Below are 23,394 nucleotides of genomic sequence, written 5' to 3'. Positions count from 1 at the left end.
TTCATTCTACTCTATTCCAATCTGATCCCTGTGGAATTGCCAACTCTCAGATGAAGGAGTCATCTTTCACACAACCTTAGCATAGATGGCACCAAAAAAAGGCAGAAGGACATTTCATAGAGAGACATGACAAGAGGATGACATTATTCTCTTTATTTCCTTCTATTAGGTTTATAGTCATGTAATTCCATATTTCTTAGGCGGAAAAGAAAAAGAGATGTTTTGTAAATATATTCTCTTCTGGATCCCAAAAATAAATAAAAGCAAATCTAATGAATAAGAACTGAAGGGGAGGTGGAATGTCTTCCCTTTCTCTTTGTAGATTTTAACCTTGATGAATCTATCCAATATTGGCCGATTCATTTCGATTTTTTCTTTTAATCACACATTTCCTACATTTTACACGAATGGGACTAATTTCCATTAATTGGCACTAGCCAACTGATGTCGACGCCTAATTAGTTTTCCTAGATGGAAGTAGAATGCTAGCAAGGTGAGGAATAGAATCCAGAGAGTGTAGCCATGGTGGGTTTTCCTCCTCTGTGTCATGTCCTTTTTACATACATGGGCAGACTCTCTTCTGCCTCTTTTTTTTTTTAACATTTTATTTATTTATTCATGAGAGAGAGGCAGAGACAGAAGCAGGCTCCATGCAGGGAGTCCGACGTGGGACTTGATCCTGGGTCTCCAGGATCACACCCTGGGCGGAAGGCAGACGCTAAACCACTGAGCCTCCTGGGCTGCCCTCTTCTGCCTCTTACCATTGAAAAGCGGGCTACAAAAATTATTTAAGGAAAAAGGACATTTACAAAGAGGACTTCCTAATGATTTTTTAAAAGCTATTTGTAACTATAATTTAATCAGAAGGAAATTATTTGTTATGCAATGTTGGGCAAACAAAAGCAACATAAAACTTTTATTTATGATTGGTGCTGAACTTTATGAAACCTCATAGAAAAAAGTAACACTGGATGAAACAATAGCAAATGTTAACAGCAGTTGCCTCTAGGTAGTAAAATTATGAAAATTTTTTTCTTTCAATTATCAAAAATTTTATAAAGAGCTTGGATTGCTCTGAAATGCGGTTAAAAACTGGAAAAAAAGAAAAACCACCCCAGGAAAACAGCAATTTGCTAATGATTCCTTGGCAAGTTTAAGAGGCAATTCTTCATTTTCATTCTAAGGGATGAATCATTTCTATTTAAACAATATCTTTGGACTTAGTCAATGCCCTATAAATAAAAAAATTCAAATGACATTCTTACCTTAAAACAATAAGTGTGAAATAGATATTTAATGAATAATATATGTCATAAAATGATACATATAAATACGTATGCGCAGGAATTAGAAGTCCAATGAAGGTAAACACCATAAGAAAAGCAACAAATGAGAGACAATTCCAGAATCTGCATTTTCAGAAGAAATAAATGTAGTTAATTATAGTTAACTAATCTAACATATTTATCACAAAGTTACCCATGTGAGGCATTGTACTAGGTTTAATCAAGAAAATATGAATAAGGCATTTGCCTACACACAAAGGGCATATAATTTAACTGGAGGGGAAGGAACACTAAGACAAGTAAATAATTCTAGAGCAACTACATGTAAATGAGTGTGTTTTTTTGGCACTGATTCTGAAAATGTTTTGGTTCATTCAGGCATCATGATTCATATACTTGAGAATCCTAATTGTGAACTCCTTATATCATTAGGAAGAGCTAAAATTATTTGTCTTTAAAAGAAATGCTGAACCGCTAGTCTGCCTTCCAGCTAGCATTTAGATGTGAATTAATCCTTTATTCAAATGAATGCCCTTTGTAGATTCTCCATTTGGGATTTGTGAGCATATGTATATTCAAGTGCCCTAGAGCCCAGGAAAACTACATCACTCCAAGGTGCGTGTTCTCATCTGCTACAGGCAAAGCAATTTGGAAAAGGAAACTCAATTACCAATATTGATCATATTTCGGTGCTGGTGCCATAGGAGGCTATTTAAAATTTACTTCTTATTATCTTTCTATATATTTCCTGCTTAGTGTCATAGTATTATAACAAAATAAATATAGAAGAGAAGCATGAAAGAAGTAAGGCAGCCACTATGCCAGCATGCAGGGGAAGCACATTTTAGGAGCAGAAACACAAGGACAGAAGCACAAGCAGGGAGCGTGACTGGCATGTCTGAGGAGCCCCAGAGTGATCAGTGTGGCTAGGCAGGGTCAGTGAGGGTGAGAGTGGTGGAAATCAGGGGGACATATGACTTCATTTGCCATTAAAACAACTTTGACCTGTAGCCAGAAGGGATGAGAAGTTATTAGATGGTTTTTAAACAAAAGGCATGATCTCAGTAAGGAGGAAGTGAGGCCGGTGAGGAAAATCATAAGATTGACACAGTGTAGTCTCAGTGTGATTGCAGAATTGTTTGAAATGGGGTCCTAGAGACTTTAAGCTGAAAACATGAGAGGTGATGCACATGAGACAGTGGCAAGGACCTGCTGCAGATGTTGTAGGATATAGGAGGGTTTACCATTGTTACCCCAGATTTCTACTATCTTGGTGAGTAGGAGCTGGTACATGTCATATGTTAGACAGTAAGATTCCTGAAATTGAGATTATGAAGTGATCATTTAGAGGGTGTCATAAGCGGGATGGTAAACATGCTCATAGGAAGAGAGGAGGTCCAGGAACTGAAAGGTGGAGTAGAAGGATCAACTGTGTGGTGACAGAATAATGGTGTGGCCATATTTTCTCTTATAGCATTGCCAATGCTCTTCAAATGCCCTAGCTTAATCTTTTGTTTTTCATGACACCTCTTCATTGTCCTTAAAACATTGGTTTTCTATTCTAGTAGCAGTGCCATGCTTAGCCATATTGGAGCCTGAGGCAGAAGGAACTAATCAGTAATATTGGTCTCATCTTTATTTAAACTTTTTGTATTTTCACCATGGAGTTTCTGCATTAATTCTATTTTTTAAAAATATTGTGCTAAAATATTATTTATCTTGATTACTGTTTTTTTTTACACGTTCTTAAATTTTGTGCCTGAGATGAGTGCCTTCACATGCCTTAACTTAATCCTGGCCCTGTCTAGTGAATTATACTGGAAATTAGTAAATAGATGGGTAGAGAATGGAGAAAATTAGAAGGAAAAGGGAGCCCACATGAACTCAAGATAAGGTTCCAAATTTTGCCTAAAATTAGAGGACTAGAAGACACAGGAATAGAGTTTTTATTTTTTTAATTTTTTTAATTTTTTAAGAATAGAGTTTTTAATAAAGGATTTTAGTTGGGTAGTTTGGAGTCAGCATCTTACTTTGACCAATGTAGATGTAGATATAGTCACCAGTACAATATTATAGCTTCTAATTTGTAAAAATATGCTAGCTACTCACTCGAGAAGAAGCGTTTCAACTCCTGGTTTAAAACTTGTGGAATTTAAAAAAAGTCCCATAATGGCCAAGGTAAATATTCCAGACATTCCAACGATCTCACCTATTTTAAAAGAAATAAATATAAAGTATTACTTTAACATCAACAATGGCACAATTTTTACCTGAGATGAAACTATCATCTTGATATTGATAGTACAGTAACTTTATAGAGAGGCTACCTTACTTGGTTTCAACTTGATTATGTGGCGGATTCTTACCACCACCCATCACCTGTCTTCTTTTTCAGATTCGCACCCAACTGTGTTGTCAAGTCTGTACTGAACATCCTTGCACTGCTCTGGTTTCAGATCCTTGCCAACGATATGAAGCTCACAAACTCCTTGTGCCCCAGGGTGGATCGGGCCCCCTCTACAGGTCTAATTTTTTCAGAGGGGCTCTGGAGGAATGACATGGAAGTGAGCCAATGAGTTCTTTATGGACTAGTCCAGTTCCTGTGCTTTCTTCTTAGGAGACAGTAGGAGATAGAAATGGCTTGCCTTTGTGGCAGGACTCAGGCAATCAAGCCAGTAGAAACCCCATATGGATATACTTCTCCAGCTTAATTTTGTTTGGGTACATTTACTCTGCAGGACTGAAAAGCATATAAAACTGGAATATTCTTAAAAGTAGTTGTATTAGAGTTATATTCCCCCTTGCTTTTGAAAGTAGTATATTATCACTGTAAAAAATTCAAATAATTGGGATGTCTGGGTGGCTCAGCCATTGAGAGTCTGCCTTCGGCTCAGGGCGTGATCCTGGGGTCCCGGGATCGAGTCCCACATCGGGCTCCCTGCATGAAGCCTGCTTCTCCCTCTGCCTATGTCTCTGCCTTTCTCTGTGTCTCTCATGAATAAATAAATAAAATCTTTAAAGAAATTCAAATAATATGGTACAGTATCTTTTTTTAAAAGAGGAGCTGTAATCGAACTACCAAGACTTTAAGTACAGACCATCCCCAACTTATGAAGACTTGACATGGCAATTTTTTAGCTTTACAGTGGTGCACAAGCAGTGTGAAGCCAATAGAAATAGAACTTCGAATTTTGAATATTGATCTTTTCTCAGGCTAGCAATTTGCAGTAAGATGCTCTCTCATGATGCTGGGCAGTGGCAGCAAGCCACAGCTCCCAGTCTGCCAGGCCGTCGTGAGGTGGACAGCTGATACATTTGCAATCATTCTGCACCCCTAGAGCCATTCTGTTTTTCACTTTCAGTACAGCCAGGACTCAATAAATTACATGAGATATCCAACACCTTATCATAAAATAGACCTTGTGTGAGATGATTTGCCCAACTGTAGGCTAATGTAAGTATTCTAGGCATGTTTAAGGTAGGCTAGGCTAAGCGACGATTTTTGGTAAGTGAAGTATACTAAATGCATTTTTGACTTACGATATTTTCAACATACAGTGGGGTTGTATTGAGATATAACCCCATTGTGAGTCAAGGAAGATCGGTATAATTCTAAAAAAATTATATTAGAATTTTTATCATGTAGAGGACTGTATTTGTTTGGAAGAAATAATTTAATAAATTAGTTGAGAATAGAGAATGAGACCCAAAGGGCAGCTTTAAACATTAAAAGATACTTGTTGGGACGCCTGGGTGGCTCAGTGATTGAGAGTCTGCCTTCGACTCTGGTCATGATCCTGGGGTCGAGGGATCGAGTCCCACATCGGGTTCCCTGCCAGGAGCAGGCTTCTCCCTCTGCCTATGTTTCTGCCTCTCTCTCTGTGTCTCTCATGAATAAAAAAAAAAAAGAAAAGAAAAGAAACAGTTTAAAGAAAAAAAAGATACTTGTTGAATTTATATACAGATACAAACAGTAAGACTTAAACAGGAAGCATGGAAAAGTGAGGAATTAAAGGGAGCTATCAGATCTCATAGAACCACGAATTAAATAACTTCCCTTGTGAGCTCCCTTGTGCTCATCTTCAGTAAAATTTGCTAAGAACCAAAAACTTCTGTATATTTAAAAGGAGGTAGCAGGGATCATGAGGAACTAAACCAGCAATTTTCAGAGAGCATGAGATCTTTGGGTGCTCATAAGCTTTAGAATTGGAAATTCAAGATAATTGGATCAAGATCTTTAAGAAGAGTGGAGTACCCAATGAACTACTCATGATGGTATATATATGACAGCACACAGACAAAGCCAAACATTAAAAAAAGCTATAATAAGATTATACAGCAATAGAGTTTTGTAATAAGCTTTTTTCCACTTATTGTTTAGCAGACATTGTTCTGGTTAATAAATAAAAATGAAAACTTTTAATAGTAAAGAATATTGTGCATATACTACTTTTATAACGTTGCCATATTTATCGATTGCCAGGCATATTTGTTTTTTGTTTTGTTTTGTTTTGTTTGTTTTGTTTGCCAGGCCTATTTGGATCGCTTCTTTGCCCCTCCATTTCTTTGTCTTACTTTACATTACTTTGTTACAACAATCAGTATTTTAATTACTGGTGGCTTGCTTTTTTGTTTGTTTGTTTGTTTGTTTGTTTTTTTACTGGTGGCGTGTTAAATGTTTCTTACCTACCTAGTAGAGAAAGTTCTTCACTTTTTTAAAAGTTATATTGTCTGTTTTTACAATCAGTATTTCCAGATGATATTTTAAATTGGTAAAATTTCAACACCCTCAAACAATCATTGTTTGATTCAGATTGTGATACATTTCAATTTTACAAAATTAGTGACCTTAGCATACTACTGAATCTTCCCTTCCAGAGATGGAAAATTACAAGTTTTATATTCTTTATTTTAATCCTGGCTAGAGATGGTACCTAAGCCATAAACTAATGCTTTGGTTAGTTAGTTTTGAATTATAAAATAAGAGGGAAGTGTGGATATAGGCACTTTGAGGAGATTAAGTCCTTGGTAGTCATAGTCATTTATTAGGTAATAGTGAAACTTGGAAAATATGTATGGTGAATATCTTGAAAATACTAATAATATAAACATTAAGCCAGCCTCCTGGCTTAGCACAACTAATTTATCTTAAAATGAATGGAAGTTCTTTTACATTAGATTTATATTTACTCTGTACCTCATTTTCATGATATTCTGTTCTAAAAGTTTCCTTTCTAAAATGTTTATAGGGCAGCCCCGGTGGCTCAGCGGTTTATTGGTGCCTTCAGTCCAGAGCGTGATCCTGGAGACCCGGGATCAAGTCCCACATCAGGTTCCCCGCATGGAGCCTGCTTCTCCCTCTGCCTGTGTCTCTGCCTCCCTCTCTCTCTGTGTCTCTCATGAATAAATAAATAAAATCATTTAAAAAAATGTTTATAGAGACATTTTAACTTTAAAGGTTTATAATTATTTAAGGGGGTATAACCCTTAATCTTGAGGCTATGTTCACTTACTAAATGTGGTAGAAGAAATTCTATTCACTAGAATATGTTTTTTTGTAGAAATTTAGGTATCCACAATTAAAGTAGTATGTAAGAATGTATCTGTACTGACTGCTCTCTTGCTATCCATTAATTCATAAACTTGATTCTGTAAATTCACTTGATTATAACTGGCTTTAATCTACTGATTAGAGTTAGGAAGCCTCAAGATCCTATATTTCGCCTTTCTGTCTCAGACATGAAAATAATGATGTTGTTACTCTTGCATTTCTAAGAAGATGTTCTCTGTCTTGATTTATTCAAATTTTATATTTCTTAGTAAACTTTTATACTTTTCCATGTTTAGCCTCAAACTTCTTGTTCAATTTACCCCTTTATATTTTATAATGTTTTGCCAATGTAAAGAGAATCAAATTCTCATTATATTTTCTACCTAGCTACTGCTGGCTTATAAGACACTATCTTTTTGTATACTTATCTTAAATTGAGCTATTAAAAAGCCTTTTAGGCTTAGTTTATTAATTAACTCTTTTGGGTTTTCTCTGAAGTCTAAAACATGGTCACTAATGCAATCATTTTCTCTTTCAAAATTAAGGATATATGTCTTTCTTTTTTTTGTTTCTCTCTCTGTCTCCCTTATTGCAATAGCTAAAGCTTCCAGAGAAATCATGTATATCAGAATAGAAAACATTGCCTTGCTCCTAAATGTAGATGGAAGGGCATAGTGTAAGTTGGTAACTAGGTATTATTTACTGCACATGCTAACTCCAAGTCATGTATAGGGCTGTCTTGAAGAGCTGAGTTGAACAACTTTCTGAGGCTGCATCAGAGAACAATAATATGGTGAATTACTAATATCTGCCATGCTTCTGTGAGGAGGAAGTGGTAGGAAATGGATTAATAACATTGATAGATTTTCTAATATTTAGTCTTACTTGATCTGTAACTTCTATTTTGATTTCCTTTTTGATCTAAAATTTACCAAGAAAAAATATTTAATTTCAGGCTATTAGAATGACTATTTTTTAAAAGATTTTATTTATTTATTTATTCATGAGAGACACAGAAAGAGAGAGACACAGGCAGAGGGAGAAGCAGGCTCCCCACATGGAGTCCAATATGGGACTCGATCCTGGAACCCCAGGATCATGCCCTGAGCTGAAGGCAAACACTCAACCACTGAGCCACCTGGGCATCCCAGAATGACTATTTTTAAAGACTCTACTTCTGTAATTGGTAAATTGTGATTGTATTGTGATTGAACAGTGTTTGGGATTTCTTAAAATGTTCTTCAAGTCTAGTTCATTTCTTTAAATGAATTACTAGTCATATACTTTTCTACTAGTATATGTAAAGAATATATATTCTATTTGGGGAGATGAAACTATATATTCTATAAACCAAACATTTAAGTTTTTATTTATATCTTTTTATAGCCAACATTATTTTTTGTCCAACTGGTTATGAAATTATCTGGGAAAGGCAAACTGAAGTATCTCATTTTAATTGTGATTTTGTCAAATTGTTTTGGCTTTTATAGTTATATTTGCTTTATATATCTTGAGACATTGATTTCTGTTGTATAGATACTAATATTTTTATCCTTTGATAGGTTATTTTAACAAAAGCATTCCTTCTAGAGAAGTTGAATTTTTTTTTTTTTTTTTTTTTTTTTTTTTTACAAATTTTGCCTGGTGTGTATTTTCCCATATGTTTGTTTCAAATTTTTCTGTTATTTAGTTTTAGGCATAGGCCCCAGACTTACAAATAAAAAAAATGAAGTACAGAATTGAAAAGTTGAGACTTATGTGATTGACATCCTCTCCAAAAACAGTAGACATCCACAATTGAATCAGTTTTGAACTTAGAATTCCAAATAAGAAACTTGCTAGAAAATAAGACCAAAGTTCAAGCAGGATGTCCAGGACTGCAAGATAGGAGAGTAAACAGAAAATGGTTAATAGAAATTACTTGAACTTAATTTTAAGCAATACTCTAGGTCAGCTTTTCTTTTTGTCCTTACCTTTAAAAATAGCTCATTGCCATTGGTATGTATGGTAATTTCTTATTACTAAATTGAAAGTTTCTATTCAAATGCTGAAAGCCATATACAAGTTTGCAAAATTCAGTCAGTTTAATTTAAGAGCTTCTCTCAGTGCCCATTAAGAAATACACATGTAGGGGCACGTGGGTGGGTCAGTGGTCTGCCTTTGGCTCAGGTCGTGATCTGGAGTCCTGGGATCTAGTCCCGTATTGGACTCCCACGAGAAGCCTGCTTCTCTCTCTGCCTATGTCTCTGCCTCTCTCTGTGTCTCTCATGAATAAATAAATAAAATCTAAAACAACAACAACAAAAAAGAAAAACACATGCATTCAATAATTCTTGGAGATGCAGTAATGAAAAAGAAGTAGAAAGTCCTCAAACTCTTGGAATTTATATTCTATTATCTAGAAAGATCCTTGCAGGAAATACAGAGAAAGGAATGCCTCTTGAGTCCCAGTGGAGTGAACCTCTTGGGTTCTTTTGGCTTGCCAAATGAACTGATTGATTTCTTTAGGTCACGCCCTGCTCTAGGCATGTTAAGCCATGAGTTAAGGCATCCTGGTAATTTGGGGAGTCTAGCACCTCCTGCAACTGAAACAGAACAGAGATTGACTCTGATTTCAGAAAGAGGTAGGGAACTGGAGTTACAAAGACCCCATTTGAAAGTTGCTTTCTTTTTTTAAGAAAGGAAAATAGTTTTTAATCAGTAAAATATTTACTGCATGGAATTATTAGGCCAGGAGAAGCCTCAAAGAAAACCCATTATTTTCCTTCCTTTTCTTTCTTTCTTCTTTCTTTCTTTCTTTCTTTCTTTCTTTCTTTCTTTCTTCTTTCTTTCTTTCTTCTTTCTCTCTCTCTCCCTCTCTCTCTCTTTCTTTCTCTCTCTCTCTCTCTCTCTCTCTCTCTCTCTTTCTTTCGATTGCACTCATCTATTCATGAGAGACACAGAAAGAGAGGCAGAGATATAAGCAGAGCCAGAAGCAAGCTCCCTGCAGGGAGCCTGATGCGGGACTGGATCCCAGGACCCCAGGATCATGCTCTGAGCTGAAGGCAGAAGCTCAATCGCTAAGCCACCCAGGCATCCCGGAAATCCATTATTTCTTACAATGTTTTTAAACTCCTAGCATGCAAGGTGGAAAAGACAGACCTGTGAGTGTGGTAACTCCTCTTAGTTTTCCTCTTCATGAAATACGCTGATTTCAAAGATTGAGCAACATTATTTAAATAATTACATGAGTTTTAAAAATAATAATTACTATGAAAATGATTGATCACTATTATGTCATTTGTTTTAAATGAACTATCAGTAAAGCTTATCAAGCCTTTCTTTTTCTTAAAGGAATTTTTTCTTTCAAAGCTTTAAAAATCCAGAGAAATCCCTTGTAGCTGAGGAAATAAGTTTACTGTTCTCTTCATCCTTCAGGAGAGTTTTTATTTTTTATAAATAGTAAGAATTTGTATAAATAGTGAGAATATATAGAAGTATAGTAGTAGCATATTCTTAATACAAATAATGAGAATAGTAAGAATAGTAGTTCTTACTATTATTATTTAAATAGAGTGATTACTTACAGTTTTTACTTTTCTGAAATTTTAACACAAAATTCTATTGAATTAATTTTATCAAAATTATGAAGCCAGCTCTGTGAAAACAAGGACTATTGTGTTCATGGTTAAGCACAAGGCCTGGAATAGGAGCTATCACATAGTACATATCAACAAATAATTGTTGTATTAACAAATTAATTAATTACTCTCCATATCAGTACCCACCTCCTCCCTCTCTCTCTCTCTCTCTTTTGTTTACCAGTAAATATCAAGACAGTTCTCTTGATTAAATGTAGATGTCAACTCTGATAAGGTTCCCTGAAATTCTGTGGTCAATATTTACTGCCTTAAATGGAGCCTAGTAGAATACTGGACCAGGTTTGGAGGCTGGACATTTATCTGTCCAATCAGCACTTGTGACTATATTCTTGTATTTTTTGGTTTTCTGAAAGAGTGGTCCTTGAGTTTTAAGAAGCTCCTGAATATATCTCTTTGTTGCTTACTTTCATCATTTTTAGAAGGCCCTATCTGCAGGTAGTTTAATGGTGAAAGCTCTCTGGGTGGCACAATATGGATTTTGGAAAAGGTTGAATATATGTGGTGATTTGATTTCCTCACATACCACAGATGGAATATATGAAGTACTTAAAGAAGATGTACCTTCCTGTGCTAAATTGGGGCTCTAGGCTCACCACAGATATTCCAAGCTGCCATGGTCTGGATAAACGAATTGGATATGGAATAAGACTGAGGGTGAGTTCTCCTTATGCCCAAGTCGGGTAACTGTCCACCCTCTGGACCAGCTCCCTTGAGGAAGACATGAGAAGAGTGATGATACCCAGAATGGGTATTCTTGGGAAAGAAGAGTCTTTAATTCTTAGTTTTAGGCATTGATTATAAATATGTAAGGCATACATGGGTCAGAATAGAGGCAAGTAGGATCCCTGCTGCCCCACAATGAACTATATATCAACTGTAAGTCAAATCTAGATTCCCATAATTAAGAACCAAATTAATTGTGGTTGACTATTGTTTATGTAAGTAAGATTTAGAAATCAAGCTCTATGAAATAGAAAGCACCTGGATATTATATGGAATAGCATATGCCAACAATTTTCTCAAGAAACCTATAATCATTACTTTTCCAAGACCAGTGCAGTAGTAACACAGTAAAAAAAAAAAGCAAATAATTTCTTAATATTACTTTGAAAATATTTGATTTCATGGACATCCTTAAGAGGTCGTGTGTAGAGCCTCCCACCACATCTGATGTAGTGACTATACTCTGAGAACCACTGCTGCAGGAGGAGAGTATGGAATTTTGATCAGGGAGAGACACATAAGATGCTTCTGGGACTGCTGATGACATATTTCTTGTCTCGAGTGCATACCTGTATATTTTATAATCATTCATTATAGTGTACATATATCATTTATTATATATGTGTAGACATACGATAAAGTAATGAAAGATACTTATGTTCAGGGCTCTCTGAATAGGTAAACAAGCTCATGAACACCTTGCAATCTTTCTGTTTACAAGCACTGCTCCCAGACCCTGAAGATGACCATATAATTTCACTTGATATTCCCATGGGGAGATAGCTCCAGTGAAGGGAAGGCCAATTGCTGCATCCTCTCATCACTGGCAGGCGCACTATCTGGCCTATCTTCTGAGTTCATCTTCAACCGTTACAAAACAATATTTCTCATTCTTGTCAAGCATTCAACTCACCCTAGGTCTGTGGAATGTTGGCCCTATAAGCATCCTCATGAAAGTCCCTACCCAGCTTCACAATAAACCACAACAACTATTAAATAAGGGATGTGTAGTAGTGTTTTGTAAAGGGTAGATCACTATACTAATACAATTATAGTTGTATAAGCATAACTTATGAGAAAATATAAAATCCATATCAGCTTTTAGAAAATACAGCATTCTGATTTTAAGAAATTCAGAAAAAACAAGTACTTACTTATAGAATGGTTCATCTTCTTTTGCAGGTTGACATTAATCTCCTCAATACCACTGAATATAATCAAAGACATTATAGAGGTCATCAGACTTTCTCCATTAATTAAATTGACGAGGCTTCTAGAAAGACCTATGGAAGAGAAAATATTTTATTTGAGGTGGGAAAATCATCAACATTAAAGAATAAAATTTTGGGCAGCCCCGGTGGCGCAGCAGTTTAGCACCGCCTGCAGCCCAGGGCATGATCCTGGAGATCCTGGATCAAGTCCCATGTCAGGCTCTCTGCATGGAGCCTGCTTCTCCCTCTGCCTGTGTCTCTGCCTCTCATTCTCTCTCTGTGCTTCTATGAATAAATAAATAAAATCTTTAAAAAAATAATAAAATTTTATTAGCAAGTAGGAATATTTTCTTAGCTATAGATTAATGTCACATACTTCCCCATGTACTTAAATAAACTGTAGTCATGTTTGGAAACTCCCTTTAAGGAAATTTAATTATGTATCAGCTGTAAGTTAAGTTTAGACTCCCATAATTAGGAATGAAATTAATTGTGGTTGACTATGGTTTATATAAGTAATATGTAAGATCAGTGAACAGTCATTCTTTGTTTTAAAGCCCAGATGAAAACATGAAATTCACTAATTTTTGATAAATTTGGTGATTTAGCCAATATTATGTATTTTAGGAAGACAAACAACAATGATGGAGGAATAGAGGAAATTCATAAGCCAAGCTTAGGGCATGTAAAGTAAAGTATTAGGGCAATTGTCAAGATAATCTCTGTATGATTAGAAATTGGCTTGACTTTCCCATACATTCAAGGATTTTAAAATCAAGCTCTATGAAATGGAGAGCACCCAGATATTATGTACTCCCATCCTAATTTCCCTCCATATATGATGATATTCTAAGTTTAGATATCTATCAATTATCATTTTTTTCTATTAAATAGAATTGTAGTGGCAAAACTATAACTTTGACCATCTTAATGATTTTTCTATATGTCCATAGGAAGGAAATGTTATTACATCCCCGAACCACTCTATGATTACAACTAATAGAGTAAGTATGCTGTTGCCAGAGAAGAAAAGCCAAGGCATTTTGTTCTTGTGGAAGCTCAAGTACCTTAATGGTCCAATTGTTCGCCTCCTTATGCATCCATGCCCGTTTCTCTAAAAGTGCACTTTCTTTCACCTAAGAGATCCAGTCTGTTTTGTTATGCGACATGATGCAAACAGAGACTTAAGAAAGATTTTTGCTTCCTATCTCTTGAGTCTCTACCACATCATGATAGTGTTCCCTGGCTGCACTACTGGAAGATTGTGAGAAATACATGGAAGAAAGGTGGATCTTCCCAAGTGGGGCCATCCCAGATCACTTGGCCCTCAGGTGACCCTCCAGCTGACTGCAGACTCATTAATGAGCCCGGCCAAGATCAGCAGAGCCCAGCCATACCATCATAACTGCCAGACTCTTGAAAAATAATAAATAACTATTGTTTTAAGCCACTCTGTGTTTTTTTTTTAAAGATTTTATTTATTTATTCATGAGAAACAGAGAGAGAGAGAGACAGAGAGAGAGAGAGACAGAGACACAGGCAGAGGGAGTAGGCTCCATGCAGGGAGCCCAATGTGGGACTCGATCTCAGGTCTCCAGGATCGCACCCTGGGTTGAAGGCAGTGCTAAACCCCTGAGCCACCTGGGTTGTCCAAGCCACTGTGTTTTTTAATGCTGTTGTTGAAACTCAGAGTTGTTCCTTACTGAGAAAAACCTAACTGGTACTGTTGTATAACTATTCCAATTTGGAAAATGGAACTATAACAAAATGTAAATATTTGAAAATAGACAACTGACATGTGGGCATAAAAGGAGTCAACGGACCATCAAAAGCTCAAGACCATGTGAATGTATTCATGTACGCATAGCCTGGGAAGACTTTGTGTGTGTGTGTGTGTGTGTGTGTGTGTGTGTGTGTGTGTGTGAAAGTAAAATAAAACAAATATAAAAATCTTGCTTTGAAAACTCAGGCAAAAATGTTACCAAGAGAAAAATACTTTTTTATTTTTATGTGTGTGTTTGTGTGTACACATGTACACATGCCATATTAAAAGTCCACTTCAAAACAGATGTTGTAATTCCTGTTACTAAAAGCTGACTGGAGGAAAACAAATTAGGTATCATTTTTCTTAAATAAGGCTCTTAGGTTTGTGTGTGTGTATGTTTGTATGGGTTACATTGACTTGGTATTTTATTTTTAAATACAGATTTATTTCTCCTAGAATAGTATACACTGAAAACACTGAATATGTGATTTTATTGGTTTTGACTTTTCAAGTTTTTTGGTACTATGACTATAAAGGTAATTTTTTTAAAAAACAAATGGCATTATCCTGATGACAGTATTGTCAAAGGGAAAACAGTATTGGACAATAGAAATGTCACCATAATGTATATGCAAATTATTTGCTCCCAGAACCGTTGGCTTAAGGTAAAAGCATCCCAAATAACCCTGTTTTATTCCACAGTTGGATAAAATACTTTAAAAATATATGTGCTAAGTAAGCCTATTACTGGCATTTCGTTTTGTTCTAAACATCACTAACCCAAATCTCCATACTCAATCCGCAATGTCACAGAACCTTATTCACATAGTCAAAAGCTGCAGTGAACAAAAGATCTTAAAACTAGATATATAATGGGACTCCTGGGTAGCTCAGTGGTTGAGTGTCTGCCTTCGGCTCTGGGTGTGATCCCGGGTCTAGGGATCGAGCCCCATGTCAGGCTCCCTGCGAGGAACCTGCTTCTCCCTCTATCTGTGTCTCTGCCTCTGTCTGTATCTCTGCCTCTGTCCGTGTCTCTCATGAATAAATAAATTCTTTAAAAAAAAACTAGCTACATTAAGTATAGAATATGATATTTTAAATGTAGAAAAAGTGAAAAAAATATACCCACCAAGGTCTCTTATAGCAGCTGCCGTCAGCATGGGGTCTGAACTCACAAGGATAGCTGAAAATAATAACCATGCAGTGTTTTTCAAAAATAATTTATTCGCAGATGCCAGATACCAAAGAATAAATGTATAATTCATCAAAAAGCCAGGAATTGTAATTAAGAGTATCTGCAAAGAAATTTTATAGATAGAAAAATCAAATTGCCTTTGTATCCTATTTTAAAAAGCAGACATTCAGGATTATTGGGGATACAGCACTACACTGAATTCCTCAAAGGGAAGTTTTAAGTAATCTTATTTAACAAATATGTGCTTGCAACTCTGGAAATTAGAGGCAAATATTGCGATGAGATTCTTAGGACATATCAGTTGTAGGAAATACCACACTGTAATTAAAAAAGGAACTTTTAATTTTTTGATACGGTTGTTGAATATAGGTATGTATGTGTAAAGGTATATGCACACACCATATACACACACACATATATATACACATTTAACTATTCATAGAACTGAAACACAGCCTATTAACACAGTAAAAAAGAACACAAGTTTGAAAGAAGTTGCAAAAGAAGAAAAGAAGGAGAAAATAAGATAATAGAAAGGATGTAGAGAAATGACAGAGGACTATAGAAAAGATGGAAAGAAAATTTCTGTTGTTCTAGAACTAGAAGCTGGCCTTCTGCTTTCCCACCATTGCCTTCTGCTTCCTATACCTTATTGTATCAGTGGTCGCTATGTAGCAAGATTGCATTCCCAGATGGACTTAGAAAATGTGATTGTGTCTGAAGCTACTTATAAGAATTCAGAAATGCATCCCCATGTTCATTGAAGCATTACTTATAGAGCAATAATGTAAATTTACACTATTTACAATTATTTACAATAATGATGTACAATAATAAGACATGGAAGCAAGTGTTCATTGATAGATGCAGTTGATAAAGAATAGGTATTATATATACAATGGAATATTATTAAACCATAAAAGAGAAGGAAATCTTGCCATTTGTGACAACATGGATGAAACTGAAAGGCATTATGCTAAGTGAAATAAGTCAAATAGAAAAAGAGAAATACTGTATAATCTCACTTACATGTGGGATCTTAAAAAAAAAAAAAACCCTGAGACACAGAAAAAAGATAGGTGATTGCCAGAAGTAGGGGGTGGGGTGAGGAGGTTGGTGAAAGGGGTGAAACATTCATTGCATGTTTATTCGCCATCTGCTAGGCGATGACGCATTGCGAAAAGACCTAAAGAGGCACATTCAGAAGAACTAAAACATTAAAAGCTATCCTCCTTCTGATTATTTCTTCTTCATTTTTACAAGGACAGTCATGCATGATGAGTTGCATGCATGATGAGTCCAGCACTGCACTCTAATTCAGGACCCTGGGGTGCGCTAGTGCTAAGTGATTTGATTACATCACTTAATCATAAATCTCTTAATGAATCTTAGAAATGCCAGAGCAGGGATGGAGTGTTCACACGGCACCGTTGAGCCCTCGAGCTCCTGAGCAGGAGTCTTTGGTGGATAAATCTTGATGATAGCATTGTGATGGTGGGAGAAAATCAAGGCCTCCTACATAACCTACCTCTAGGGTGGCTGGGTTCTCATTTTAAGGTTTTGATCTGGAGAGTTGTATTACTAACTCTTGTTCAAAGAAAAAATTAAAATGAGGCTCTGAGACAAGAAGACTGAGGTCAGGAGGCCCAAATTCTTGTTCTCCCACCAAATAGCTGTCAACACTCCTAACAGGTCACATAGCATGTTGTTCGTAAAAGTGGCTGCAGTAATTCTGCTCCCTGAATTCACACCACTCGAAAGTTATCTCCTGCACTGACTTGGTCAGTCATGTCGTTCGCTTTGACTAAAAGGTACAAGAGCAAACAGGATAGAAGTACAGCCTAAAAAGTACTAGCAAATTCAAGCTTGCCCTCTTCTGCTGGTGCCTGAGACTCTGCAACCATCACGGGAAGAAGTCTGGAATAACCTTCATGGTAGTGACAACCATTGCCTACAGCCAATGCTGACTGTAACAACCAACAGACACACACACACGGGGCCATCCAGGCCATCCCACTTCAGCTGAGTCTACAGTTGTACAGAGATGCAAGACATGGCTCTGCAGAGATCACCCAAACCAGCCCGAAGTACTTTTATATCTTTATTCTTTTCAATTTCTTTCTTTCTTTCTTTTTCTTTTTCTTTTTCTTTTTTTTTTTTTTTTGGTCATTTGTCTGAACTCCCATTTGCCTAGACTCAAGTGAGAATGTAAGTTATTTTAATAGTTTTGTTTCCAAAGTAGTTTAGGTAATGGCCTTACATTTACAAAGCTGTTTTAATTACTTTGAAAGAAATGTATACCTTGCTTAAGATCTGGAGTATTTTTCCCTTGAGGTATTTCCTTGATTTAAGGATTTAGAAGGTCAGTATTTAAAACACGAATTTTATGAAAAATAAAAAAAAAACTATATATAGTTTCTGGTCTATATATAGACCAAATATATTTCATAGTAGCTCTCTAATCACATCTCAGAGTTAAAATTCTAACTGGAATTAAGCTCTCCCAGTCAAATTTTCAGAATTACCTTTTTTCCCATAATTTTTTTTTCTGAGCCTTCAATATGCTGGACAATCGCTAAGAAATAGTTTATTCACTAAAATATAAAGCTGAATTTACTTCTCCCACACATTATATTTTTTCCTTGTCTTGTTTTCTAATTTAGAGCAAATTTTTTTAAAAAATCTGAACATAGATAACATAAACTAGTAGTTCATAAATGAATTGTATTATTGAAAAGGAGTATTTCTTACCTGCCAAAATAACTTCTGCAGCATGTAAACATCCGTGTCAAATGCAACATTAAAGATAATTATTGGTGTAAACATATCAAAAACTAATTTTGGACTCATCCATTGTATGGCATCTGCATATGCTTGGACCTAATAATATAAAAATATGTCATTTTCTCATTTTTCCATCCTTCTATTAGCATAGAAGACATGCCAGTCGCTCTTATCTCTAGCAAAAGAGAAAAAGATATATCACCTATGTAATAGGTGTTCAAATCTTAACTCTATTGATTTTTATAATTTTCCTTCTTTTTTTGAAGATTTATTTATTTATTTTAGAGAGAGAGAATGAGATGTGTGTGGGGGAGAGAGAGAGTCTTAAGCCCCCATGTGGTCTCCATCAGACCACCCTGAGATCATGACCTGAGCCAAAACCAAGAGTCGGACACTTAACTGCATGCCCCAGGTTTTCATAATTCTCCATCAAATTGTTACCAGTTACAGTGCAAAGTTAATACACATCTCCATGCCCATTTTATTTTTTAAACAACAAACATAGAAAGTACATTGAGGGTGTCTGGGTGGCTCAGTGGCTCAGTGGTTGAGTGTCTGCCTTTGGCTCAAGGTGTGATCCCGGGGTCCTGGGATCAAGTCCCGCATCAACCTCCCCACAGGGAGCCTACTTCTCTCTCTGCTTCTTTCTGTGCCTCTCTTCTGGGTCTCTCATGAATAAATAAATAATTTTTTTTAAAAAAAGTACATTGATGTGTGTAAAAGAGATTATGAGGAGATTTTCAGGCATACAAGGGGAAGACAGGTTTAAGGTAGATGGATTTTCATGCACAACATCCACAAAGGAGTCATATCAAATCTCAGAAACTACAAATAATTAACCATGGCTTACATAGAAGATGCATGGAGAAGAATATCAGGAACAAAAACCGGGAAGTTAATGCTACAAATGAAATGACTAATCAATGGTGTTTATCAAAAAGTCTGTACTTGATACTTGTAAATCCTGTTATAGGCATCCACTCAACATTTGTTCATGAAGGAAACACTGATTGCTTGCTAATGTTAGGTGGTATCTTTGCTTTGGGGAGATGATTTTCTGTGGGTCTCTTGTGTTTCTCCACATCTTATGAGTAGAGAGATGATTGCTTTTCTTCCAGACTATTTTTCAAAAATATTTGTTCCTCTAACAGCTTTGGAAGATAGAGCCAAGTGCCCTCCGTCAAAAAAAAAGAGGTGGTTTACTATCCTGTATGGTGTAATTAGGATAATGTCTCCCTCTAGGGCAAGAGGTCAGATGAGCTTACTGCCCATCAGAAAATATCCAAGTTCAATTGAACACCAATAAAAAAGAAGGAAAGAAAGAAGAAAGAAAGAAAGAAAGAAAGAAAGAAAGAAAGAAAGAAAGAAAGAAAGAAAAGGAAGAAAAGAAAGAAAAGAAAAGAAAAGAAAGAAAAGAAAAGAGAAAAGAAAAAAAAGAAAATATTCAAGTTCTCTAAACTCGGGTTTATTCTCTTATAACGCAATCCATTGTGATGCAGGCTTCATCAGGCCTTCTTTGCTTCTCCCTGTGGGTGTAAGGGCTCATAGAACAGGCACAAGAAAATGCTGATACTCTGCCTTCTGCTATTGCTGTGAGTACTAAAGTCCTTTGTCTTGGGCCCAGGGGCCCCGTGTCTTTTGCTAAGACCATGAGACTAGGGCAGGCTAACCTATTTCTTGCAAATAGAGTAAAATCTTAGACCCTTCACAATTCTAGACCTATGTTCTCTTCTTTTAAAAGATCCTTGACAAGGGATCCCTGGGTGGCGCAGCGGTTTGGCGCCTGCCTTTGGCCCAGGGCGCGATCCTGGAGACCTGGGATCGAATCCCACATCGGGCTCCTGGTGCATGGAGCCTGCTTCTCCCTCTGCCTGTGTCTCTGCCTCTCTCTCTGTGTGTGACTATCATAAATAAATAAAAATTAAAAAAAAAAAGATCCTTGACAAATAGAAGCATTAAGTTTATACAAGTACTTAAAGTTGCATAAAATTTAAGACTGTACTATTACAAAGCCTGTTGATGACAAATGAAGTAGTAATCGGCTTCTGGTTCTTATATGGATACATGTTTTTCATAATGTTTGTTAATATCACTGGTTACATTTGTTTGAGAAAGTCAATCCTTTTCCTACATGTTCTCATTTACAGTCTGATTGATTAGAGCAGGTGTTGGTGAATTATGGCCCTGGGCCACATCTAACTCAATGTCTGTTTTTGTAAATAAAGTCTTTGGAACACAGCCCTGCCACTTCAATTATATATTGCCTCTGGTTGCTTTTGAACTATAATGGCAGAGTTGAGTAATTGTGACAGAAGGCATGTGGCTTGTATAATCTAAAATATTGACTATATGACCTTTCATAGAAAAAACTTACTGCCAACCCCGGGGTTAGAGAACTATTTAATGTGTCAATGATGCATTCTACCTCCCTTATAGTAAAGATAGTCTCCTCTTACCTGACTCCAGCCGTTCTCAACTATTTATAACACTGTAGCTGCCTTGACTACATCTGTAGTTTGCCTTCGTCCTCACGTACAACTCCAGGCAAGAGGTTCAACTTCTGTTCCTTGAGATCTTATAAGCCAAGCACACTTAAAGACTAGCCTCTATTCTAATAAGAACCCTCTAAAACATTCCTAACTGAGGGAATAGATTGGTTTAATGTCAGAATTCTCTTGCTACTAGAGTCCAGTACCAGCAGCCCAGTGTCTCTGGGCTTCTATCTTATTAACCAATTCTTATCTAAGCTTTTGAATTCTGCTTAAACTGTCATTAGTTGCTCACACTCTTGGTGGGTGTACATGAACTCATTCTCTGAGTTGTCCATCTCCTTTCAGATGGAGGCTCTGTTTTGATGACGTTTAGCTGGACCTCAGCTCTGTCTTGCCTGGTTCCTTTTTTCACACATTTGACCTGATTTATCCAGATCACAAGCATCCATCAACTGGCAGAGCAGTGAATTGGCAAGTATTTTTACAAATTTCCTTAAGCCATCTTTGTATTTGTATGAATTTGAGATATAGTACAAAATACTCATATTTACTATACACACCTGCTCAGATGTAAAACTTAATATTTCAAAACTGCATCCAATTAAAAATAATATCACAGGTAGAGGAATTGGAAAGTCTTTTAAGTGTAGGTTCAAAAATGCTGCAAAAAAATACATCTTTACTGAAAGGCAAGAGAAATAAATACCACATTTATAGAACTTTCATATGATTAATATGATTCATAGGACTTTGATATGATTTCTTAATACTGAGGACAATGAAATGCCATTCCACTTTTCACTTAATTCCTGTAATTGAAACCCTTCCTCATACTTAAGCACACCGAATCAGTGTAATTATTAATCTGCTAGACTCTGTAGTTACCTCTTCTATGAAGTATTTCATTGCCGTAGAATCTTTAGTAAATATTGCTAGAAATCACTGACTCTTGGGTTATTACTAAAATATGTATAGCAACTTTTTGTACATGCTATAAATCAGATATTAATTTCTTTAGCAATTTTCCAATAAGAGGTCAATAAATAACTAAACTTTAATGAAATCTCCTGGCTGATTCCCAAAATAACAATGAGGAAATAGGTATAAGAATTTGCCCAATGAGGGGATCCCTGGGTGGCGCAGCGGTTTGGCGCCTGCCTTTGGCCCAGGGCGCGATCCTGGAGACCTGGGATCAAATCCCACATCGGGCTCCCGGTGCATGGAACCTGCTTCTCCCTCTGCCTATGTCTCTTCCTCTCTCTCTCTCTGTGACTATCATAAATAAATAAATTTTTAAAAAATTAAAAAAAAAAGAATTTGCCCAATGAGAAAAACTAGCATCCTACAACTGGTTACCTACTACACATTAGAAGGCCTATAATGAATTGTTATCAAAATCCAATAAGCAATATCACAGCATTTCCTTCAGTTTAATGTTTTCTGCTTCTTTGTAACATAATTTCTAATCAATCAATGCAAAAAAAAGGTGCTTTCTTTTGATTTCTACAGTATTCTTTTCTTCTCATGAAAGTTAGGCATAATTTATCTTTTGAACAAAACCTATGGGACATTCCACCATGTGGTTAAAAATAACTCACCCACTCAGAAGACATATCATTTTGAAAATTTTTTGCCCAAAGAAAGACATACATAATTAGCTTTAATATATAAATGAAACTATAGTTTGTGAGAATACAGATAACAATCAAAGTCCCCCAACCCTTGATTCTTGGCTCATCTGCTTCAATTCTTCTTATCACTTAAGTTTAACTAGGATCTATCTATCAAGTAAATGGTGTGACTACTTTGAATTCAATAAAAGGTTGAAGGATATGAATCAGACTCTACATGTCTCTTTCAGGGGCAGATTATCATTGAATTCATTTAGCTGATAATCTTGGGTTAAAAGTATGAATTTAGGAATAAAATTCTGATTTTCTACTACTGCTACTTTCCTCAGTTCTATATGGTGACATTTACTAGATATATCCATAGAATAAACTCAAATAAAGAGAGTTACACCTACCTCCAACTGTGCAGATCAAGGACAATACTAGAATGATTTTAGGGAGATCATCAGAAGCATTAATAAATGTATTTCTTAAAAATTCCAACCATATGCTAGGAAATCCTTTGGTAAGTAGAGTGAAATTAGACAGAGTGTGATTCAAATCCATTCTGTTGTTTCTCACAGACCATCTGAATTCAACTCTTAAGACACAGCAACACTCTCACAGGATCAAAGGATTGTAAAATTTGCTTTCGTCCTGGCCTTGTAGTGCTTTTCTTTAAAAAGAAGAAGAAGGAGGAGGAGGAGGAGAAGAAGAAGAAAGAAGGTCATATTTCTCCATAATTCTTTTTGGTGATATCTTAGGGTCCACCAAATTTAGACAACCCTCTACCTTCTATGATGCTTACAATTTAAATGAGATAGAAAAGGTACAACCCCAAGTGATAGACACTAGCCAGTGTCACCCTGTGTTCACTTATAAGCCAAGCACTACTCAGCTGTTAGTCATTCCACATCTACCCAACCGTTTGAAAGGAGTTTTCATCTAATCAGTTACTGGGGCCACAAGCTGGCATAGACAACTGAGGGGTCTGTTTTCAGCATATCTGAGCCTCTGGAAGCATGTTCCGGCAGCTATTCCAAAGTGGGAAATGGGATGGGGTCAGAATATTCTGATCTCTTTTGTTGTTCTCTCCAAACAGAATAATTAATAAACTATGGTGATCTCTCATCACA

The 23,394-nt window shown here is 36.2% G+C and overlaps 1 protein-coding gene across 1 annotated transcript in view; it reads right to left on the bottom strand.

Annotated features, from left to right (window-relative positions):
• Positions 1–22,766, bottom strand: part of SLC9C1 (solute carrier family 9 member C1) — a 75,689-nt gene extending 52,923 nt beyond the window's left edge. The window contains 9 exon segments of the mRNA XM_055316027.1: positions 1,266–1,409; positions 3,396–3,495; positions 8,553–8,714; positions 12,356–12,484; positions 15,307–15,472; positions 18,124–18,252; positions 21,209–21,309; positions 22,675–22,735; positions 22,737–22,766. Coding sequence (XP_055172002.1) covers positions 1,266–1,409; positions 3,396–3,495; positions 8,553–8,714; positions 12,356–12,484; positions 15,307–15,472; positions 18,124–18,252; positions 21,209–21,309; positions 22,675–22,735; positions 22,737–22,766 — 1,022 coding nt within the window.
• Between the last annotated feature and the right edge of the window lie 628 nt (positions 22,767–23,394).

This window comes from Nyctereutes procyonoides, unplaced genomic scaffold, assembly GCF_905146905.1.
Source record: "Nyctereutes procyonoides isolate TBG_1078 unplaced genomic scaffold, NYPRO_anot_genome, whole genome shotgun sequence".
Taxonomy (NCBI): Eukaryota; Metazoa; Chordata; class Mammalia; order Carnivora; family Canidae; genus Nyctereutes; species Nyctereutes procyonoides.
The sequence above is the reverse complement of the archived record's forward strand: the minus strand, read 5'-3'. Positions and strand labels throughout refer to the sequence as shown.